At 49.3% G+C, this 24,714-nt stretch overlaps 1 protein-coding gene across 2 annotated transcripts in view; it reads right to left on the bottom strand.

The window, feature by feature from the left end:
• The window catches only part of CCDC18 (coiled-coil domain containing 18), an 82,131-nt gene that overhangs the window by 34,949 nt on the left and 22,468 nt on the right, over positions 1–24,714 (bottom strand). Inside the window, exons 7-16 of one of the 2 annotated variants that reach the window (XM_069737590.1) lie at positions 16,554–16,675; positions 16,189–16,450; positions 13,770–13,867; positions 13,573–13,688; positions 12,712–12,932; positions 10,811–10,921; positions 9,968–10,099; positions 1,329–1,463; positions 708–785; positions 464–580 (exon numbers count right to left, since the gene is read on the bottom strand). In XM_069737590.1, coding sequence (XP_069593691.1) covers positions 464–580; positions 708–785; positions 1,329–1,463; positions 9,968–10,099; positions 10,811–10,921; positions 12,712–12,932; positions 13,573–13,688; positions 13,770–13,867; positions 16,189–16,450; positions 16,554–16,675 — 1,392 coding nt within the window. The remainder of the gene's footprint in view (positions 1–463; positions 581–707; positions 786–1,328; positions 1,464–9,967; positions 10,100–10,810; positions 10,922–12,711; positions 12,933–13,572; positions 13,689–13,769; positions 13,868–16,188; positions 16,451–16,553; positions 16,676–24,714) is intronic. The other variant, XM_069737591.1, reaches the window with a different exon arrangement.

The following is a 24,714-nucleotide window of genomic DNA, read 5'->3' as shown; positions in this document are numbered from 1 at the left end:
TATTGTGAAAATGGGCGCTTTATACCAGGGCTGTGGAGTCAGAGTCGTAGTCGGAGCCCATATTGGTGGAGTTGGAGTTATGGAAATTGAGAAGTCGGAGTTTTGGCTTACCGACTCCACAGCCCTGCTTTAAACTTTTATATTTGTTTTTTTTAACATGTTTTAGTCTCCCTTGGGGATTTCAGCCTTTATTCATCTGGTTGCTTAGACCATATACTACAGTATTGAGAATATAGTTAAATGGAACATGTCACCTGAATCACACTGCCCAAACTGTGGGCAGCATGAATCAGAACCTGGCTGCACGATTGCAAGTATGCACTGGAGGGTTTCAGAGAAACTATACTTTAAAGTGTTTATCCCGAAGCTGCTAGTCATAACCCAGTCATTTCAATGCTGCTGTCAATGTTTTAATGGCAGCGATTGTTGATCTCCAAGCGGTCAATCATTTCATGATACTCACCTCTTCTGACCTTTTCTTTGTCTGATTTTCAAAACTTTCTCTGTTATCTTCCAGTTTCTGTAAATATATTCCCAGTTCATCTTTACAAACTGATAAAGTGGATTCCAGCTGTTTAACCTGGAAATTAAAATGAAAAAACAAAGACAAAACACAACATGGAGTAAGCTTGCTGTAGCCACAAGGAGCAGTAAGTCACACAGTGCACATGTATACATCTATGTTCTATGGTACACACGCAGCTCACCTTCAGAGCTTCAATCTCCAATTGGTTCTCAAGTACTTTCATTCTGTCAGCTGCACCTTTTCTGTGACGCTCAAGTTCCTATATATAAAAAATGATTAAAAGAGACAAAAAAAAATGCAAATGAAAATACTTTAAACTGACCCAATGCCAGGAACTGTCACTGCCACAAGCACCAGAACTGGATCTATTCAACACACACTAAAATTCCTCTAATTCAGCATTATTAGAAATAATTTAAATGGGACATTCCCTGGATTATTAGAGCAAGATGGAAGAGTAAATAAAACATACCAACAAGGTTAAAAGAACCGTTCTCCAGACCAGGAACCACAAACGGCGGCCAAACTGTTAGACTGAACAATTCCCAAGGATCGCAATAAAACTTAGAGTATTACGGTCTGATACATTTATGGCAAATGGCGAGGATAGGTCATAAATGTATAATAGGTGTCGGTTCCACTCCTCGAACATACAACGTTAAAACTTTTTGTATATATAACTTTTCAGCTTTCATATGGTCAGTGGGCTGCCGCCTGAGGCAAAATGTAAGAATTATACATCTGTGAGATATTGGAAAATATATATTCTAATAATAATATAAAATGAGAATAGGGACTATACCTTCTTTGTTTCCATCAGCTTGTTACCCAGAGACTCCAGCTGCTGTTCCTTTGATGCTGCGTCTTCTTGGAGTGAATGGATTGTAGATTCTTGTTCAGTCACTTCCAAGGTCTTCATCTCCACCTGACATTTGAGCTTTAGGGGTTGAAATAGGAAATAATTGAAGATTAGACTGAATTACCCATGGTACGGAGTTATTGGTTGACTGTAAAGTCTAGCACACACAAGAAATCTGCAATAATTAGCGGAAGGTCTGCTGAGGAGGAGGCAACTTTTTCCTTACCGTCAGCCTCCTGGCGGCAGCATTGTACACTCATGGTCTCCAGTGTCCCAGTGAAGCCACCGAGAAACATAACACGCCAGAAGCTTCTGCAGAAGCAAGGGTAGGCAGAACCGGATGCCATGCTATCTACTATATAATTGTCTAAGGGTCACTTCCATCTGTTTGTCTGTCATGGAGAGCCCGCGTCGCTGATTGGTCGCGACCCGAGGCCGCGACCAATCAGCTACGGGCACAGTCCGGCCGCGAATCGGCCCCTCCCTCCTCCCCTGCAGTCAGTGCCCCCTCCCTACTCCCCCCCCCAGTCAGCACCCACATAGCGTTAACCGGACTGCCTTACACCGGGGCATAACGCGGTGTAAGGCAGTCCGTTAACCCTGCCATTAACCCTCTGTGTGACCAACTTTTTACTATTGATGCTGCCTATGCAACATCAATAGTAAAAACATATAATGTTAAAAAAAACAGGATTTTTGGTTGCTTACCATAAAATCTGTTTCTCGGAGCCTTCATTGGGGGACACAGAAACCATGGGTGTATGCTGCTGCCACTAGGAGGCTGACACTATGCAAATAAAAAAGTTAGCTCCTCCTCTGCAGTGTACACCCTACCGACAGGAAGTAGGATATTCAGTTAGTGAAAAAGCAGTAGGAGAAGCAACGTGTAAAAGAGAAAGAATAATAATAACATAATAAACTTTATCCACATAGCGCCAACAAATTCCACGGCGCTCCATAGATTAACAGTTTCAAGCACTCAAAGAGTATTCAAAGAACTCAAACGTATACAGTAAACAGAGCTGTTCAACTTGGGAGGGAGCTGTGTCCCCCAATGAAGGCTCCGAGAAACAGATTTTACGGTAAGCAACCAAAAATCCTGTTTTCTCTATCGCCTTTCATTGGGGGACACAGAAACCATGGGACGTCCCAAAGCAGTCCCTGGGGTGGGAAAAACAGACTTCCATCAAGTACGAGGACTAACTACTGCCGCCTGCAGGATCATTCTGCCCAGGCTGGAGTCCGCCGTAGTCCGGCGAAACGTGTGGATGGAAGACCAGGTTGCCGCTTTGCAAAGCCGTCGGCGAAAACCCCTGTGACGTACCACACTGGAAGCGCCAACTGCCCGGGTAGAGTGAGCCTTTATCTCAGGAGGGGCACTCTGTTCTTGACCCGGTAAGCTTCCAAAATTGCCGTTCTGATCGAGCGAACAATAGTCGCCTTGGAAGCCAGCAGGTCTCTACGCACGCCATCAAGGATGACGAAAAGAGAATCCATCTTTCGGAAAGCGGCCGTGCTAGCCAGGGAGATCCTCACTGCCCTGACGGGGTCCAGCCTGTACAACGATCGCTCCAGAGGATGAGTCGGAGCTGGACAAAAGGAAGGTAGAACGATGTCCTCGCTGAGGTGGAAAGATGAAAACCACCTCGTGAAAAGAAGGAAGGCGGAGGCCTGGGACCACCTTGTCCTGGTGGAAAAACCATAAAGGAGGTCGGCAAGAAATGGCCGCCAACTCAAACACGCGGCGGATCAAAGAGATGGACTTGAGAAAAGCCACCTTCCGAGATAGAACTGACAGGGAAAACTCCCTGAGAGGCTCAAAAGGGGGGAACCCCTGAGAATAACCAGCACAACCTTTAAATCCCATGAATCCACAGAGGCCCTGTACAGAGGGACAGCGTGGGCTACTCCTTGAAGGAAGGTCTTAACCTGTGGCTGAGAAGATAACGTCTTCTTAAAGGGAAGAAGAGCGCAGGAACCTGGCCCTTTATGGAACTGAGAGCGAAGCCCAAATCCAGTCCTGCCTGAAGGAAAACCAAATGGAAGGCAGGGAAAGGACATAGGTGAAAAGCGGTTGGACTCGCATCAACGAAAGTAAGCCTTTCAGGTACGATAGTAGATCCTGAAAGAAGACGAAGGCTTCCTAGCCTGGATTATAGCGTGACCCATCCGGGCCGAAAGCCCGGACGCTCTTAGAACTGTGGAGTCCACAGCCACGCCGTTAAACTGAGCGACCGATAATTCGGGTGGCAGATCGGACCCTGAGACAGCAGATCGGGTCTGTTTGGAAGGCACCAGGGGTGACCGGGAGAAGATTGATGATGTCCGCAAACCAAGACCTCCTGGGCCAATCCGGGACGATCAGAATGACCGACACCCATCCCGCCTTGATCTTTTCGACAGCTTGGAAAGCAAGGGAAAGGAGTGGGAACCGATAGGGGAGCGCGAACTGCAACCAAGGAATGGCCAGAGTGTTAACACTACTGTGAGAGGATCGCGGGACCTTGGACCGACCCAAGGGACCTTCCTATTCAATCGGGACGCCATGAGGTCCACATCTGGAGTCCCCCAATCGAAGAGCAATCTGATAGGAAACCTCCTAAAGTACCAGTCCCCTGCCACAAGGCCCTCGCGGCCGAGGAAGTCGGCGGCCTAAATGTCCACGCTGGGGACATGCACTGCGGAGCTCACCAGGACCATTACCTTTGTCCAAAGGAGGATCCTGGAAACTCGGCCGAGGCCAGAGACCGCCGAGTCCACCCCTGGTGGTAGATATATGCCACTGCTGTGTCATTGTCTGTCTAGGCTGCTGAGAATCCTTACCCAGTGAAGGAAAGACAGAAAGATGATCCGGAACTCGAGGACATTGATCGGCAAGGAGGACTCCTGCACCAACCAACAACCCTGAAAAGAACAGGTGACAAAACCCCGCGCCTCCGCCGAGCGGGCTGACGTCCGTCGTCACCACCTGCCAGGGAACTGAAAGGAAAGATATGCTGTGAAGGATCTACTCTGGGATAAGAGAAGTGACCTCGGCCACCAGTCGGGGAACCGTTTGACCCGGGGGAAAGCCGGATCGGACGATGCAGGGAGAAGACAGACCTGTCCCCCTGTGATAGAGTAGCCTGCTGAAGAAGTCTTGAATGAAACGGGCGAAGGGAAAATTGCTCCCGATGTTGCAACAAACCTCCTTAGGACCTTTAAGGCCCATCGGAAAGGAGGGGAGCCGAAAACCCTGGAGCAAGCAAACTTCCTGACAAAGGAGGGATACCCTGTCTTCGGGAAGGAAGACTCTGGTCCGACAAGTGTCGAAGAACATGCCCGGAGATACGAGGCGCTGAACAAGATGGAACTTCTTCCTGTTGACGAGCCACCCGCAACGGCTAGAGTGTCGGGAAGATGGATAGACTTTAGGGAGCCTGAAACCGAAATTCCTGAGCCTCCATGGAAGCGATTACTGAACGAGGGAATATCATCCTGAAGTGTCTCCGACGAAACCTCCTGTTCTGCAAATTGAGATCCGGACTGGGACGAACCTTGTCGTCCTCTGATTCGAAGAGAAGCCTGTGAACCGTTGAACCGTTCCTGTTCTGGGACGGGAACGATTACCCCGGATCTAAGGAGGGAAACAATGGCTGTAAAGAAACCCGGGACTAGAGCGGGGTCTCTTGGAGGTTGGAATTCGAAGAAAACGATCCCAGGGCCGTGAAATGAAGATTTTGTATCTAGAGGATACAAGTGCCCTGGCCCATGCGTCCTCTACTGAGGAGACCCAGACGTCCCTGAGGAACAGGAGAAACGGGCTAGAGTCTAGTCGTGGGTCATGCCTAGGTGGAACTTCCAGTCCTGGACCTGGAGAATCCACCTTAGGAGTAGCGGGGACGCCAGGAAGGAGTGAGTCGAAGAATACCTTCTTTCCTTAACGTGCCTGTGGCCTCTGTTGCAAAAAGGAATCTGATGCCGCGAAACGACGCAAAAAAGGCCGAAAAGGACCGAAGTTGCCGCCTAAGAGAACTGGTGCCGCCAGTGGCGTCCTTAATAATTTGGTCCAGCTTGGAACCGAAAGGACGTGATCCTTGAAAAAGCCAGGCTCGTAAGGGACTTCTTTGATGACTCTTGAGCCAAACAGAACGACGGCTGGCAACAACATTACCGGGTGTCTGAGCGGCAGAAGACGCGACGTCCAGAGAACACATTACTCCCCGGCATGAGTAATCTGGGTGGTAACTTCCGCCAGCCAGTCTGGTGGAGCTCCAGCTAGAATGCCCCAACGGAGTTGTTTTAGCCCCTTCGGATACCGACTTCGAAACCCAAGTGCAAGCGGGCATAGGGATGATGCGGCAGGTTCGAGAGCCGAATTCACAAAGGATTCCATGATCCTATCGATGGAACCTGTCAGAGTCGCCCCACCGGACAGCGTGAGGACTGTGTTGGTGGCAAGTCTATTGGCGATGAGATTCGGAGGAAAGAGATATGAGACTCCAAGACGCTTTCCTCTTTGAGAACGTCTGGTCGAATTCGCTCTTTCTCTGGCCAGAAGCTCCTCGATTCAGGATGAGGAGCGAATCCCTTGGGAGGTAGTTTAGACCGTCTAAACGAAACCGCCTGATCTGCGGGTTTCGTAGAGGAATCTTTGTAGCCACAAGTCAGATTGGACGCTCCAATGAGGCTTTGAACCATATCCCTCATGATAAGATATGGTTCGACTCCGGCCCCAAATTATCCTCCGAAGGCACATCAGAGAAAGCCTCGCCTGACTCCGGGGGGGACCACAGAGAAAGACCGTGGGGCGAGATGGACCGAGAAGATAACTCAGACTGGCGTTCCCGACTGAATCTTTCGCGGCCTGTATTGGAAAACTCGGACAGGGCTTCCTGCGACCCGCTGGCTACTACGGAAGGCTGCAGGGGCAACCGATCGAGCACGGACACAAGGGTCTGGGACACCCGTGTGAGATCCGCTACTAATAGAGACAGAGGGGAGGCCCAACCTGGGGTGGGGACTTCGCTGAGGCGGAGCAGCGGGAACAAAATGTGGGTTGCTGCAGGCCTGCCTGAAGGGAGCTTGTGGTTACAAGGCGAACCCTGAAAGTGTTTCACTAAGACACAGGAAAAGGTAGGAGGCCGGGAGCGACCTCCCTTAAAATTAAACCGAACGGGCCCCTAAGGGAAATGTCAGAAGATTAGGGGTTTGAGTCAAACTGCGGTGCAGAGGTACTCACGGCAGGCGCTGCGGTGTCCAGATGGAAAGCTGCACGGCTTGGAAGATGCTCCTCAGGAACAATAGCCCCTAGGAGAACAGGTAGACACATCTGGGGCACTCTTGTCCGGAACTTACTGCAGGCCTGAAGAACAGCAGTGGAACAGAAAGATGGAGCTGCTGCCCTGCAGCCTCTGGTGTGATCCGCGCAGATGATGTGCTGTGCCCCCAGGAGAAAATGCGGGCACGTTGGAATCTCTTGCCCTGGCTCAGCAGCGACGTGGGGGAAGGGGCGGAGACAGCCCACATGGCGCCGGTGGGCGGAGTTTGCAGGGCACAGTTTGTCGGGCGGGAGAAAGCCCGCCCGAAGAAAGCGCAAGTGAAGGAGCGCGGTACCGGAAGTAGGCCCCGGCGGGAGCCGGGACCTAAATTAGAGGCCGGTGCCGCTGGAAAAGAGACCGCGGCCCCGGAACAGTGCACCGCAGAGCAGCGCGGCAGCCTGCCAGGACCGCAGGGACGGGACGCGGCGCCGAAGTAGGCCCCGGCAGGAGCCGGGACCTAAAGGAAAGGCCGGTGCCGCTGGAAAAGAGACCGCGGCCCCGGAACAGTGCACCGCAGAGCAGCGCGGCAGCCTGCCAGGACCGCAGGGACGGGACGCGGCGCCGAAGTAGGCCCCAGCTGAAGCCGGGACCTAAAGGAGAGGCCGGCGCCGCTGGAAAAGAAACCGCGGCCCCGGAACAGTGCGCCGCAGAGCAGCGCGGCAGCCTGCCAGAGCCGCAGGGAGAACGGGACGTGGCGCCGAAGTAGGCCCCGGCAGAAGCCGGGACCCAATTTAGAGGCCGGCGCCGCTGGAAAGGGGATTGCGGCGCCGAAGCCCGCAGGGCGGCCGCAGGGGGGAGCGGTGCCGGCGTCGCCAGAAAAGTGACATTGCGGCCGCTGCGCAGTGCGGCCGCAGGGAGGGCACTGCGGCCCCAATGAAGGGGATAGCCCGTAGTGCAGAGCCACTGCTCGTCTTGGTGCCCCTAGGATCCCTTTTAAAATAAAATCAGCGCCGCCATAGAAGATAGTGCAGCGTATTTAGAGATCTGGAAATTTAGGGGAAATACTCACCTAAACATCCCACGCAGTTACTAACCTGAAGGTATCAGACGTCCACGGAGCTGTGATGGACGTCCTCGTCTCCTCCAACCGACAGGCTCTGGTGGGCGAGTGGGTGGGGGACGGAGCCAGGACCGGACTTCTGAGCACGCTGGTGTGCTAGGATCTTGGTCCTGGAGAGGGATCTATGAGGATACGGGGTGGCAGTACACGCCGTACTCATAGTCCGCATAGTGGGACTACAGGTGTGACTGTTCACCCTGTATCCCTCCGGAAAAATCTGAAAAGAAACGACGCACATTGAGGTAGATAAGGGTCTAATGAAAGACCCGTGTCCACCTCCTACTGACACTAAGCTAAACTGAATATCCTACTTCCTGTCGGTAGGGTGTACACTGCAGAGGAGGAGCTAACTTTTTTATTTGCATAGTGTCAGCCTCCTAGTGGCAGCAGCATACACCCATGGTTTCTGTGTCCCCCAATGAAAGGCGATAGAGAAAAAATCATTATACACTCACCCTCCGAAGGCCCCCAGATCCAGCCCAGGCCTTCCCCGCTCCTCGCGCTCTGGTCCCAAGCGGCAATGACTGGAGATGAAGTAGCGGTCTCAGGAGACCGCTACATCATCATGTGTTATTGGCGCTTGGGACTGGAGCGGCGCGTGAGGAGCAGGAAAGGCCTGGGCTGGATCCGTCGGAGGACGAGTATATAACTATTTTTTCTTTTCTTTTTTTAACAGGGATATGGTGCCCACATTGCTATATACTACGTGGGCTGGGTTATATACTGCATGGGCAGTGTTATATACTGCGTGGGCTGTGTTATATACTATGTCGGCTGTGCAATATAATACGTGGCTGTGCTATATACTACGTGGGCTGTGTAATTTACTACGTGGCTGTGTAATATACTAGGTGGGACTACGTGGGCTGTGCTATATACTGCGTGGGCTGCGTTATATACTGCGTGGGCTGCGTTATATACTGCGTCGGCTCTGCAATATACTAAGTGGCTGTGCAATATACTACTTGGCTGTGCTATATACTACGTGGGACTACGTGGGCTGTGCTATATACTGCATGGGCTGTGTTATATACTACGTGGGCTGTGTAATATATTACGTGGCTGTAATAAACTGCGTGGGCTGTGCTATATACTACGTGGACTGTGCAATATACTACGTGGCTGTGCAATGTACTACGTGGCTGTGGAATATACTACTTGGCTGTGGAATATACTATGTGGGACTACGCGGTTGTGTTATATACTGCATGGGCTGTGTTTTATACTACGTCGCTGTGCTATATACTACGTGGCTGTGCTATATACTACGTGGGCTGTGCAATATACTACGTGGGCTGTTATATACTATGTGGGCTGTGTAATATACTGCGTGGGCTGTGCAATATACAACGTGGCTCTGCTATATACTACGTGGGCTGTGCAATATATGTGGCTGTTATATACTACGTGGCTGTGCTATATACTACGTAGCTGTGTTATATACTACGTAGCTGTGTTATACACGACGTGGGCTGTTATATACTGCGTGAGCTGTTATATACTACGTGAGCTGTGTTATATACTATGTGGCTGTGCTATATACTACGTGGCCGGCCGTGAACAATCAGCGACAGGCGCACTCCGGCCGCGCATTGGCGTGGGATTTGAACCACGCTTCGCTAATTGGTCGCGCCCGGCCAGCCGAATTCTGCTTATTTATTGTATTATTCTAAAATCTTCATAAATAAACTACATACATATTCTAGAATACCCGATGCGTTAGAATCGGGCCACCATCTAGTTTACTATATTCATCTATGATGCAATACCGTTAGGGTGGTGTGTGGCTCCAAATTTATTATGCAGCAGGATTACGGCCATAAACACACTGCCGAGGTCATTAAAGAGGTTGGCCACCAGTTTTCAGTTGATGGCCATCAATATCTCACCGGTGGGGATGCGATCGCTGGTACCCCCACCGATCAGCTGTTACTGGCCGTGGACAGAAGTTCTTGGATAATGTCAAAACTCAGCAGCTCCATCAAACTGATAGTGGTTGCGGCCGGTATTGCGGATCCACCCTTTATTCATTTGAACTTGAATCTTAGAGAATGGGGTCTCATTGAGAATAGAAGCTCCGAAAATTGCAGCACACATGAGCAAATGATTGGTGGGAGCTGATACTATAAAATAAAGCACTTATTCTGTCAGGCAATTTTTATTCTTCTAATTTCTTAAAATGTTTACCCCTAACTTTGACAATACATTGTAATTTATCTTACATGTTCCACCTGTTTCAGGAGTTCATTGTGCTGATCAAGATGCATATTTTTTGATTTTTCAAATGCCAAGAGAACTTCTTGGTGTTCTTTAGTAATATTTTCCTCCATGTGACATATCCGAGCTTTGTAATCCTGGAAAAGATAATACATTACACGATCTTACAATGGTGCTATCCATATTCCAGGGCTAGTATTGATTAGGCTCATTATGGGGTGAAAAGAGACAACCTCTAAGCACCACTGCTGTTCGACTCATATTTCTTTCTACCAGCACATTTGTAGCTTCTAGTTCTCAAAAAAGAGTTCCCAATACATGGCCCCTAGCCGGACTGTCTAATGCTGAAATGGTTAGCACATTTCATTGAGGGAATTTACCCAATGAACAAAATGTATCACCTACCCACAACAGGATAGATGATAAATGTATGGTTGTGGAGGATCCAACTACTCGGGGCCACACAGAGGTCCTTATTCTCTGATAGGAGCAGCGCTCACACATGTGCACCACCACTCTACTCCGTCTAATGCTCGGACTGGCCGGTGGCTCTCCTGACCTGAGGGTGACCGCTCCCATAGAAATGCATGCCTTCATGCTTGGGTCAGGAGAGCCGCCGGCCAGTCCGAGCATTGCGATTCGATCATTGTCAGTGTTACACGGCCGTCTGACTGCACCCTAAGAGTGATCAATACTGTGAGTAACCCAACCCCTGTTATTATAGGATTAAATTAGGTTTCTGTGTCAAATTACCAGCAGTTAGAGCTCCTGAAGGCACACAATTAGGGATTTTTTTTACATTCCCGATTTCCTCTTCAATTTTACAAGGCTTAATTTACATAAATTACCATTATTTCTTCTTCCAGCTTGGTGTTCCTAGCTGCTGCACACGAGTAAGCCTCGGTCTTCTCTTCTAGTAACTTCTGGAGAGAGCCAATCTTCAGAGATTTCTTTGTCACCTGTCAATAACATTGGTATAAAGAATCGCACTATTTCTGTATAGATTCTGAACCTTTGCATCCTATATGTAAATGGTGATATGAAAGTACTATAACGGGGCATACACTAGGTAAACAAAAGTGTTGGTGCACCCATATATTACTCCTACAGGAGCTTTTCTGGCCTCGCATTCTAACTCTATAGACATCAATATGGAGTTGGTCCATTTGCAGCGATAACGGCTCCTGCTCTTCTGGTAAAGATTTTACACATTATTCTGGAGGTGTCTGTGGGAATTTGTGTCCATTTATCCTGAAAACCATTTGTAAGGTCAGACACTGATTATGGAGCAGAAGTCGGGATCACAATTTCCATTCTTGTTCACCTCTAAGATGTTGGACAGATTTGAGGACAGCGATCTGGACAGCTGGTCACGTCCTTCCACACCAAACTCCACCAATCATGCATTTACACACTTTGCTTTGTGGACCGGGGCACAGTCATAGGGAACAGAATAGGGACTTTTCCCAACAGTTTCCACAATGTTGGACAAATAAAATTGTCCAAGATGTATTGTGTGCTGGAGTATTAGGATTTATATTGGAACTAAGGAGCTTTGGCCAACCTCTCAAAAACGACCAGATAGCTTTATCGCTTCTCCACCAAATGTTTTCTCTTTCACAGCGTAGTCAGTCTGGTAACGTTCTCCTGTTATTTCATCAGACTGCAGGATAAAGAAGCGCGATCCATGACTGCAGAACTGCTTATCTGATTCTCCGAAGTACGGTGGTGCGCGGCTTTACACCACTGTGATCATATGAGACCAAAACTGCACTTTTTGGCCACCAAGATAAACGCTATGACTGGCACCAAACCAGCACAGCTCATCACCCGAAGAGCACCATCACCACAGTGAAACAATGTGGTGGGAGCATCATGCTCTGGTGATGATTTTTGGCAGGGGGAACAGGGAAAATGGTCTGAGTCTAGGGGGAAAATGGATGGTGCAAAATACAGGGATATTCTTGAGCAAAACCCATTTCAGTCTGACAGCGATTTGAGACTGGGACGGAAGTTCACCTTCCAACAAGACAATGACCCAAACCATACTGCTAAAGCAACACTCGAGTGGTTTAATGGGAAATGTCTAAATGTTTTTGAGCGTTTTTTCACTACAATGATACAGATGACAACTTTAATATCAGATCAATGGAATTCTGCAGTACATGGGAGCGGCTACTAAACAGTGTACGGAGCTGATCTGTAGGACCTGGGAACAGCTACTAAATACTGAATGGAGCTTATCAACAGTACCTGGGAGCGGCCACTAAACAGTGTACGGAGCTGATCTGTAGGACCTGGGAACAGCTACTAAATACTGAATGGAGCTTATCAACAGTACCTGGGAGCGGCCACTAAACAGTGTACGGAGCTGATCTGTAGGACCTGGGAACGGCTACTAAATACTGGATGGAGCTTATCAACAGTACCTGGGAGCGGCTACAAAATAGTTTCTGCAACTGAGGTGCACAGCTTGTATTGGGATATCTGTTGGAGCTACTAACAGCTGATCAGGGTGGGGGGGGGGATGGGGCAGGTGCTAGAGATCCCCAGAGATCTGATATCACCAATGTCATAGTAGTTGACAACCCCTTCAACAATGGATCAGAAAAATAGGTTGACAATCTATAATGCAATGGCAAGGAAGATGCAAGCAATCTTCTGCACTACTAATGGTTACACAAGCACCCAGAGGTGGCAGACTGCGGAGTATAACACGACAACACACGTTTTCCACATCTGCACGCACTTCCTGCTGAAGCTTGGTTGTTTTTGAAGCTTTCTCCAATAACTCGTCCTGGATGAGCTGGAATTGGCGGGTTCTCTGAGCCATGGAGACCTTGGTGTTTGCCGTGTCAGCTTCAGCTTTACTGAGTTTTCGCTTCAATTCCTTCACTGTGTCATGCAGTCTTTCATTCTCTTCTTGTAACTGTTTGCTCACTGACTCCAGATGCTGGAAGTTTTCTACTTCTGCAATGTAAATAGAATTTTAACACACGGCCATGAAGAGATCAAAATTATACTCACGACAGAATATTAGAAAAATTGGTTAATATGAAAAATAAAAGGATTGTGATGGGATCTACTGTAACAGGAAAGGGCATTTAGCTTTTTTCCTATCCAGTTAGTGCAATTGAAAAATCAGACAGAGTATGTACTACAAAAATGCTGACCCTTTCTCCCAAAGTATCATAAAAACACCAAATTTGTTGTATATGTATATTTTTGTTTTATTTTTGTCAGGGCTGCATCGTAGTTGAACTGATGGGAGATGGTGCACCAGTGAATTAGCAATCATGCCATTTAAATTCTGCTGTCAGTGACTGTCATCTAAATGGTTAACAGCAGCAATTGGAGACTGCTCAGGTCACTGCAGTTACAGGCAGCTGTCCGCTATGTAATTGAGGCATCTGCCTGGCATGAAGCGGGCTCAACTTCTGAGCCTGCTCCATACACACCGCTTCAACCTGTGATGAAAATGTAAGTGTCAGGTTGTTAAGGAGTTAAACCAAATTCTCATAATAGGAAATACCAGCCATTTCCCAATGACAAGAATGGCACCGATTCGGGAAGAAAAAAAAATTACCTTTTGTTCAAATCCTGCACTGACCTGACTGTTGTAAAGTTAATTTTACTGGTTCGGTGTCCAGTGTGTGACTATTTATTGCACTAAGAAATTTAGCGTGAAGTTCTTGATTTTCAGCTTCTTTCTTTGATAATTCGGCCCTAAAGTAAAGAGTCTAGATAAATATCTGAATAATTCAACCACAGTAAGCTCAACAGATGTACACATCCATATGTACAGACCTCAGTGCTGTGATGAGCGATCCGCAGTCATCAGGATCTACATTTTTTAAGTTTTCTGACGGTGGATTTCTTAGACGTTCAATATCTAAAAATTTGTCCTGTAACATATAAAATGCATCTTTAGAGTGTAATGGTGCGTTCAAGTAACTTTTCAGAATAAGCGGTCCTGTGTGTATACATGAGGGAAGAGGATTGCTCTCAGTGGGAAAAACAAAAGGATAATCTTGTAGTTCTGACACCTTTTAATGGCTAACAAAAATAAAATAAATGTTGTTACAAAGCAAGCTTTCAAGACTTCTTAGGTCTCTACATCAGCCATGGTATAAGAAAGTATCTGAAAAAACACAATTATATACACGGAGAGCAAAAACATGACATAACAAATATACATTTAAATAAACAAAAACTGATTTTAGAGAGTAAATGCCTAATTAGCTTAAGTTTAGTGGTGTGAAAGTTTTATAGTCCCAATATCCATGTAAGATCTGGGGCCCATCAGAGTGTAAATTTCCTGCAGAAGGGAAAGTCTGCTGAAATAGAAAGAGATCCCAGAGTGAGTAAAACAAACACGGAATAAAGGATTAAAAATAAGTTCTGTTAGAGAATATGCTGCCTACTTCCTAAAAAGAAACAGAAGATAGGTGCAGGGTAAAGAACATAAAAACAGAGATAAACCCTAGCTGGTATTTCACTGACTGGATTCAACTACAGCAGTGTGGCTGGACATCCAAATGAGACTATCACCAGCAGAAAATACCAGCAGGAGGAATATACATAAAGTCGTACCCGAAAGGTGGTAGGGCAGACAAATAAGTAAATGAAAACTTTTTATTTGTTTTTTATTTTTTTTTAAATCAGATACATTTTCAAGGTACAAAGCAATAAAACAAAAATCGCAATGAGAACAACATTAACAGTGGTCATTAGTTTCCAAAATTCCCTCCCTCCCCTCCCCCCATCACATACAAGAGCAGCAAATGATGCATGGTGTAACCTAAGTTCAGGGTCATCTTATCTCCACCCAAGGTGTCCACAATGTCTCAAATGTTATTATGCCTTTTCTCTTAACATAAATGTTTTTTTCCATATTAACAATAGAGTCAGACTGTCTGAAAAATTCTCTCAACGTCGGCGGATCTTCATTTGTCCAGTATCTGCGCAATATATAGTAATCTAGCCATTGCCACCTTATATTTATTATGTACCTGGACCTCCTCCACATATCCAAGTACACACACCACAGGGTCCCTCTCAATCCTACAACCATACGCTCCTCCTATGGCATTAAGCACCGCTATCCAATATGGGTTCAGATTTGGACACTGCCACAACATATGGAGAATTCCAGCCCCCGGCACCGAGGACACTCAGAAGTCTGTCTCAGACCCGCTCTATACAGCCGTTCAGGAGTCCTGTATACTCTATGGAGTACATATATCTGCGAGAGTCTGCCCGGTTCACTCAGCGATAACTGGGGTAAATATTCCATAATCACTTCCCATTTATCTTCCTCTATCCTGCCCAACTCCTCCTCCCATAGGATAATTATTTATAAAAGTATGCATTAGATCCTTATAAATGCCCGACACTACCCCTTTTGTTCCCCCCTCTGCGCAGACATAATCAATCAATATATCCTTGTGAATCTCTATATTCATCGTCTTGCTCTGCGTAACATAAGCATGCCGAAACCGACCATATTGAAATCTGCAGACCTCCGGTAGCCCATAATCTTCCTGCAACTTTCCAAAGGGCACCAGTCCCTGCGCGTCCTGCACCTGAACCATGCACTGTATTCCCAGTCTCATCCAGTTTTTAAATTCTCCCATTTTAACAAATTCCGGTAGAGTCTCGTTTTGCCATATCGGGGAAAAAATTTGTCAAGTGCTCCAAACCCCTAATCATTTTAATTGCCTCCCAGACTTTATGTATCAGCGCTAAAGTAGGATACACCAAACCCATCTTCCTAAAACTTCCTGCCTCCGACCCCTGAACCAAAGGATCTCTCCCCATCACCTGGACCAAGACCCTTTGTATTGAACCAGCCCCAGACACATCCCTCCACCCCCTCATCTGTTGGCCCTGAGCAGCTAGGTAATAAATCCAAGGGTTTGGAAGCGCCAGTCCCCCGAAAACAACTTTTAACCTAAAAAGACTGAAGCAAGGATAATGGAAGATAAACACCCTGAGAAAATGTACATCTGCTGTGGCTCGGCAGACAGAAAAGCCAATCACAAAGCACAGGCTCAAGGGTTCCGATGCATGCAAACCCCTTTAAGAAACAAGTGATAATAGCATTGCATAGCAATGCCCCTACATTATACTGCTCTCTGATGGGGTAGGAAAAACCTGGTGACAGATTCCATTTGATAATTCATATCATAGATATAGAAGGCTCAGATTTACTAATAAGACTCACCTTAAAGCATGACACGGGCTCGATATCCACTGGCTCTGAAGCACATTGATTCTTTACCATTTTCGTAAGCTGTTCTTTTAACTCTTTGTTTTCATGCAGCAGAGTATTGTTGTCCTTCAGTACATTCTCCTTATTTTCCAGATCACTCTCCAGCTTAAGGACCCGCTGATTAGATTGCGTCAGGAGAGAAATCAGCTCTAGAGTTTTCATCTCAACACTTTTCTGCTTCTCTTTTTCAGCCATTTTTTCAGACGTTAAGTTTCTAAAGCGGAAAAAGCAAATTCACAATGAAGTGAAAATATCTTCAATCTTCCAATGTTATACCCGATGATGGCTACAGCCGATCGGTACGTAGCATGCTGCACCTTAAATGCTCCCTGATGTTTTCAAGTTCATTCTCCAGATTTTTACATTTCTCCAGCAATTCAGCTCGTTCTCTTTCACATTCCTGGAGATTTAGATTAATCCGAGATCCTTCTGTCTTAACCTAAAAAGAGATAAAGCAATGATCTTTTAATAGGAAGAATGAAGCAATGTCAAAACATTTCTTATTGTGGATGAAAAATACCTGAAAAACATTCTGAACTCTAAGGTAAAATGTCAATAATGTTATAAAGGAGTAGAAAATCAATTCCAAACACAGCAGCATATGGAGCTCAGTGATGTACGAGCGACATATACCAGTAAGGTAAAAGGGTCATTTCCATTCTCGAAGATGGGTAAATTTGCAAATTTACTTACTATTACAATTTGGGGAAAAGGAACCAAAGTTTATTATTTCTTTATAGTTTACATCCCATTGCCAAGTGAAGCATGTGCAGTGCTTACAAGCTATTGTCTATTGAGCTTGTAAGCACTAAACGGAGGCTGGCCGGGATAATTGGAGAGTGTGAATAGCGCCTGAAAGCGGCCAGCTTCAGTCCCATTGTGCTTCTGATGCAGGCTTCACGGAGCAGCATTGAAAGGGCACCGGGAAACAATGCCTCTGGTCTCAACTGTCGATCAATCAAGAGTACCTGCTCCCCAACAATCAGGAGTCACGGAACTGGGGAGGTTGCACTCCTGAAGGGAAAAAACTAATAATGAAATTAAATAAATTAATAATATTAGAATAATACGATATATTACATAACCTTTCTTTCTTTCAATGTGCACAATCTTTTTTACCTTTAAATCACATCTTGTAGAAACTATTTTCAGAATTGCACAATTCTCACATTGTATAACTAACTTCAACATCATAGCGATTGCTCAGAGTTTAACGGTGGGTAGCGCAGATACTGAACTAGTCTCGGACTGGGGTGCTGAGGGCCCACCAGTAACCAACTCCAGGGCCCCACTTTTCAGCTACATGAAAATGTGCCATTATCCTCAATCACAAGCTTCTATAGCAATGATTTGGGTAGATTGGGAAATAAATAAGATGTCGCCTGTGTCTGTACATAGTGATTCAAGTATATAGTGGCAAGTACTGCTCATATAAGATGGTGGTGGCCCACTGGAGGATTCTCCAGTTCTCCTTTGGGCCAGTCCAAGCCTGCACTGACTCTACATTGACACCTTTTTGTCATGGCTGCCGAATTGAAGAAAAGTAAAAACAAACACGTGGCTGGTTATTTCATCCCTTTCAGGACTGGTCATTAAGGAGTTATAGCAAAACTAATATCAAGTGACCCCAGTGGATAATGATATCCACTGGATATGATATATCTATTATCTATGCTATAAATGACTTAAGGTACCGTCACACTGAACGATATCGCTAGCGATCCGTGACGTTGCAGCGTCCTAGATAGCGATATCGTTCAGTTTGACAGGCAGCAGCGATCTGGATCCTGCTGTGATGTTGTTGGTCGGCGCAGAAAATCCAGAACTTTATTTAGTCGCTGGACTCCCTCAGACATCGCTGAATCGGCGTGTGTGACGCCGATTCAGCGATGTCTTCACTGGTAACCAGGGTAAACATCGGGTTACTAAGCACAGGGCCGCTTACCCTGGTTACCAGCGTAAATGTAAAAAAAAAAAAAAAACAGGATTTTTGGTTGCTTACCGTAAAATCTGTTTCTTGAAGCCTCCATTGGGGGACACAGGAACCATGGGTGTATGCTGCTGCCACTAGGAGGCTGACACTATGCAAATAAAAAAATTAGCTCCTCCTCTGCAGTGTACACCCCACCGACTGGCATTAAACTCTTCAGTTAGTGAGAAAGCAGTAGGAGAAAGAACAAGGTTGAAAAACCATAACCACAAACTTGAGAACTGTAAACGTGAGAACAGTCAGAGAACATATAACAAAAACATTGGGAGGGTGCTGTGTCCCCCAATGGAGGCTTCAAGAAACAGATTTTACGGTAAGCAACCAAAAATCCTGTTTTCTTTATCGCCTCTCATTGGGGGACACAGGAACCATGGGACGTCCCAAAGCAGTCCCAAGGGCGGGAAAACAGACTTCCATCAGGTCAGAGGACTCACCACTGCCGCCTGCAGGATCCTTCTGCCTAGGCTGGCGTCCGCCGATGCGTAGGTATGGACCTTGTAAAATTTGGCGAACGTGTGGATGGAAGACCAAGTTGCCGCTTTGCAAAGCTGTAGGGCGGAAGCCCTGTGGTGCACCGCCCAGGAGGCGCCGACTGCCCGGGTAGAGTGAGCCTTAATCCCAGGAGGGGGCACTCTGTTCTTGACCCGGTAAGCCTCCAAAATTGCCGTTCTGATCCAGCGAGCAATAGTCGCTTTAGAAGCCGGCTGGCCTCTGCGCGTGCCATCAGGAATGACGAAAAATGAATCCGTCTTCCGGAAAGAGGATGTTCTATCCAGATAAAACCTCACTGCCCTGACTAGGTCCAGCTTGTTCAACGATCGCTCCAGAGGATGAGTCGGAGCTGGACAAAAGGAAGGTAGAACGATGTCCTCGTTGAGGTGGAAGGTGGAAACCACCTTAGGAAGAAAGGAAGGTGGAGGTCGGAAGACCACCTTGTCCTGGTGAATGACCAAAAACGGAGGGCGGCAAGACAGTGCCGCCAGCTCGGAAACGCGGCGAATGGACGTGATGGCCACAAGAAAGGCCACCTTCCAAGATAAAACTGATAGAGGAATCTCCCTAAGAGGTTCAAAGGGAGAAACCTTCAGAACGTCCAGTACCAGGTTTAGGTCCCATGCCTCCACAGGGGCCCTGTACGGCGGGACGGCGTGGGCTACCCCCTGAAAGAAGGTCTTAACCTGTGGCCGAGAGGCCAAGGTCTTCTGAAAGAGGATGGAAAGCGCAGAGACCTGACCCTTCAGGGAACTAAGAGCCAGGCCCGAATCCAGTCCTGCCTGAAGGAAGGCCAAAAGAGAAGGCAGGGAAAAAACCATAGGCGGCACGCGGTTGGACTCGCACCAACGGAAGTAGGCCTTCCAGGTGCGGTAGTAGATCCTGGAAGACGAAGACTTCCGAGCCTGAATCATGGTGTGAATGACCCGGTCCGAAAGGCCGGACGCTCTTAGAACCGCGGTCTCAACAGCCACGCCGTTAAACTGAGCGACCGAGAATTCGGGTGGCAGATCGGACCCTGGGACAGCAGATCGGGCCTGTCTGGAAGGCGCCAGGGAGCGTCCGCGAGAAGGTTGACGAGCTCCGCGAACCAAGCTCTCCTGGGCCAATCCGGGGCGATCAGGATGACTGGCACCCCTTCCGCTTTGATCTTCTTCAACAGTTTGGGAAGTAATGGAAGGGGTGGGAACAGATAGGGCATCTCGAACTGTGACCAAGGAATGGCCAGAGCATCGACGCCCACTGCGAGAGGATCGCGTGACCTGGAGACGAATTGTGGAACCTTCCTGTTGATCCGAGACGCCGTGAGATCCACATCCGGAGTTCCCCATCGAAGACAAATCTGATGGAAGACCTCCGGATGCAGGGACCATTCCCCCGCCGCGAGACCCTCGCGGCTGAGGAAGTCGGCGGCCCAGTTTTCTACGCCGGGGATATGCACCGCGGATATCACCGGAACCGTTGCCTCTGCCCAAAGGAGGATCTTGGACACCTCGGCAAGGGCCAAGGAGCTCCGAGTCCCCCCCTGATGGTTGACATATGCCACAGCCGTGGCATTGTCCGTCTGGATCCGGACTGGAAGGCCCCTGAGAATCCTTTCCCAATGGCGGAGGGACAGAAAGATGGCCCGAATTTCGAGGACGTTGATCGGCAGCGCGGACTCCTGTAGCGACCAACGGCCCTGAACCGTCAGGTGGCGAAAAACCGCACCCCAGCCGATCAGGCTGGCATCCGTTGTCACCACCTGCCAGTGAACCGGAAGGAAGGACCTGCCCTGGGAGATGAGAGGAGACGTCAGCCACCAGTTGAGAGACCGCTTGACCCGAAAGGAGAGTCTGATCGGCCGATCCAGGGAGAAGACCGACCTGTCCCACTGAGACAGAATGGCTTGCTGAAGGGGTCGAGAATGGAATTGGGCGAAGGGAATCGCTTCCAAGGTAGCTACCATCCTCCCCAGAACCTTCATGGCCGATCGGAGGGAGGGAGGCCGAGGACCCTGGAGCAAGAGAATGTCCCGACAAAGGGTGGATCTCTTGTCCTTGGGAAGGAAGACTCTGGACTGACGAGTGTCGAAGAGCATGCCCAGAAAGATGATGCGCTGAGAAGGAATAAGGCAGGACTTCTTCCGGTTGACCAGCCATCCGAAACGGGATAAGGTGTCGAGAACAATGGACAAGCTTTCGTGGGTCTGAGCAAAGGACGGAGCCTTGATGAGGATGTCGTCGAGGTATGGAAACAGAACCAAGCCTCTGACTCTCAAAATGGCCATCAGCGCCGCCATGATTTTCGTGAACACCCTTGGCGCGGTTGCGAGACCGAACGGCAGGGCGACGAACTGAAAATGATCTTGTTGCACTGCGAAGCGCAGGAAACGGTGATGTCCGGGAAATATTGGAACATGTAGGTAGGCGTCCTGGATATCTATAGAGCATAGAAATTCCTGAGCCTCCATGGAAGCAATTACTGAACGAAGGGATTCCATCCTGAAGTGTCTCAGGCGAACCCTCCTGTTCAACAATTTGAGGTCCAGAATGGGACGAACCTTGCCGTCTTTTTTCGGTACCACAAAGAGGTTCGAGTAGAAACCCGTGTACCGTTCCTTTTCTGGGACGGGAACGATTACCCCGGATTTGAGCAGAGAAGTGATGGCTGCGAAGAAGCCCGGAACCAAAGCGGGATCTTTTGGAGGACGAGATTGGAAGAAACGATCTCTGGGTCGGGAGGCGAACTCTATTTTGTATCCCGAAGACACAACTTCCCTGACCCATGCATCCTCTACTGCGGAAATCCAGACGTCCCTGAAACGGAGAAGACGGCCCCCCAACCTGGGAGTTGGGCTGGAGTCTTGCCGAGAGTCATGCGGAAGTGGATCTTCCAGTCCTGGGCCTGGACGATCTACCCTGGGAATAGCGAGGACGCCAGGACGGAGTGGGCCTGAAGGACACCGCCTTCTTCTCTTGACGTGCCTGTGGCCTCTGTTGCTGCTGGGAAAAGGAGTTTGACGCAGCGAAGCGACGAAAAGGCCGGAACGAGCGAAACTGCCATCTAGGAGGAGGGCGACGAGGTTTAGCCTGGGGGAGAAGGGAACTTGTGCCCCCAGTGGCGTCCTTAATGATCTGGTCCAGCTGGGAACCAAAGAGACGAGAGCCCTGGAAGGGCAGACTAGTGAGGGACTTTTTGGAGGACAAGTCCGCCTGCCAGGCCTTGAGCCAAACGGTCCGGCGGATGGCAACGGCATTGCTGGAAGCCTGAGCCGCACAAGACGCGACATCCAGGGAGGCGGAAACCAGGTATTCACCAGCGTGGGAAATCTGGTTGGCAAGTTCCGCTAATTGCGCGGGAGGAGCCCCGTCCAGGATACCTCGCCGCAGATCCTTGGCCCATTTTGAGATGGATTTTGAGGCCCAAGTGGAAGCAAAGGCCGGGCATAGCGCTGCTGAAGCCGCTTCGAAGGCAGATTTTGCGAAGGATTCTATAACTCTGTCGTTAGAGTCCTTCAGAGACGCTCCGCCGGACAGTGGGAGCACCGTGTTGGTGGACAGCCTGGACACAGGTGGATCCACCGAGGGAGAGACCGTCCAATTGGCGGTAAGATCTGGTGAAAAAGGATATAACACCCCCAGGCGTTTTCCCCTCTGAAAACGTCTGGTCGGATTCTCTCTCTCTCTGGTCAGGATTTCCTCGAATTCAGGATGAGGGGCAAAAAATCTTGAAGGTGGTTTGGCCCGTCTAAACGAAACCGCCTGATCTGCGGGTTCCGTAGAGGGATCCTTAATGCCACAGGTTTGGTTTATAGCCCGAATGAGGTTCTGGACCGACTCACTCATGGTGGCGATTTGGCTAGGATCCAACTCCGACATCTCCTCTGAGGGCGCATCAGATAAAGCCTCGCCTGACTCAGGGGAGGAGGAACGGTGCGACACCAACCGCGGGGGAGGGCCGTGCGGCGAGATGGAACGCGAAGAGGACTCAGACCGACGTTCCTGTCTGGACCTTTTGTGGCTAATCAAGGAGGGCTCGGGCGGCGGTTCCTGCGACCTGCTGGCCACTGCAGGGGTCTGCAGGGGTAACCGATCCAGCGCGGACACCAGGGTTTGAGACACCCGTGTTAAATCGGCCACCGATTGTGACAGAGAAGCGGCCCAGCCTGGGATGGGGGGATCACTCTCGGGCGGAACAGCCGGGGGATCCTGGGCGGTGGGAACAATCGGGTTGCTGCAGGACTGACACAGCGGGGAGGACTGACCTGAGGGAAGTTTGCTGTTGCAGGACGAACATGCAAAGTACGTGACTAAGGCAGAAGATGAAGAGGTAGGGGGACGAGAGCGGCCCCCTTTAGAGGTAGACATTTTTAGGGACCCTGAAGATGCCAGTGGGTTAGGGGACAGTGGGCAGAGGGGGGTGTCAGTCTGCAGTGCAGCTACTCACGGACCCGGTCCTGGAAGATGTCCCACTTGTCCTCGGCGGAGAACTACCCTGAGGTGCTGATTCTGCGATGCTGAGCCACAGAAGATGCGAGTGCTACTGCTGTGAGAAGCGGTGCACGCCGGCCGAGGGACCCACGAGGAAGGGGGTGGAGCCAGACGCAGAGGCGCCGGTGGGCAGGGCGCAGTATGTCGGGCGGGAAAGAAGCCCGCCCGCAGAACCGGAAGTGAGGAGCCGAGAAACCGGAAGTAGGCCCCGGCCTAAGCCGGGACCTAAATTAGAGACCGGCGCCGCCGGAGAAGGGAACCGCGGCGCCGGAGCAGTGCGCCGCAGAGTCTGACAATAGCGGCAGTCTGCCAAGGCTGTCCGAACGGAACTGGTGGGGGCGCGGCGCCAGAGGTAGGCCCCGGCAGAAGCCGGGACCTAAATTAGAGGCCGGCGCCGCCGGAAAATGGCGGCGCCGGGTGTCCCCCAATGAGAATCGCGGCGCCGGAGCGTCGCCAGAGAATCGCGGTGCCGGAGCGCCGCCTGAGAATAGCGGCGCCGGAGCGCCGCTGGAGAGTGGCGGCGTCGGAGCGCCGCAGAAAGTAAGTGGCACGGCATCCTGCCAAGGACGCCGTGCAGACACAGGAACATTGTGGCCCCGAGAAGTGAGACCGCAGGGGGGAGCGGCGCGGCAGCCTGCTAGGCTGAGATTCTAAAAGCCAATGAAGGAGAGCTTAGGAGGAAAATGAGTTACAGCCCTTGTGGCTGTCCCTGGGATCCCTCTAAAATAAACGCCATGAGGGAGGACCGGGACATCTGGAGAAAAGATCCCGGGGAATGGAGGGGAAATACTCACCTAAACATCCCACGCCGTTACTAACCTGAGGGGAATGAGACGTCCACGGAGCTGTGATGGACGTCCTCGTCTCCTCCGACCGACAGGCTCTGGTAGGCGAGTGGGTGGGGGACGGAGCCAGGACCGGACTTCTGAGCACGCTTCTGTGCTAGGATCTTGGTCCTGGAGAGGGATCTATGAGGATACGGGGTGGCAGTACACGCCGTACTCATAGTCCGTATTGTGGGACTACAGGCGTGACTGCTCACCCTGTATCCCTCTGGAAGAAAACCTGAAAGGAAACGACGCACATTGAGGTAGATAAGGGTCTAATGAAAGACCCGTGTCCACCTCCTACTGACACTAAGCTAAACTGAAGAGTTTAATGCCAGTCGGTGGGGTGTACACTGCAGAGGAGGAGCTAATTTTTTTATTTGCATAGTGTCAGCCTCCTAGTGGCAGCAGCATACACCCATGGTTCCTGTGTCCCCCAATGAGAGGCGATAAAGAAAAACACTTCATACTTACATTCCGGTGTCTGTCCTCCGGTGTGATGTCACCGCTGTGCTTTCCGGCCGGCGCTTACACAGTGCAGAGAAGCAGAGCGCCGGAGAGGACAGACACCGGAATGTAAGTATGTACTGTTTTTTTGTTTTTTACGTTTACGCTGGTAACCAGGGTAAACACCGGGTTACTAAGCGCAGCCCTGCGCTTAGTAACCCGATGTTTACCCTGGTTACCGGCATCGTTG

Source organism: Ranitomeya imitator, chromosome 8 (assembly GCF_032444005.1).
Source record: "Ranitomeya imitator isolate aRanImi1 chromosome 8, aRanImi1.pri, whole genome shotgun sequence".
NCBI classification, from domain to species: Eukaryota; Metazoa; Chordata; class Amphibia; order Anura; family Dendrobatidae; genus Ranitomeya; species Ranitomeya imitator.
This window is presented reverse-complemented; position numbering and strand designations above follow the sequence as displayed.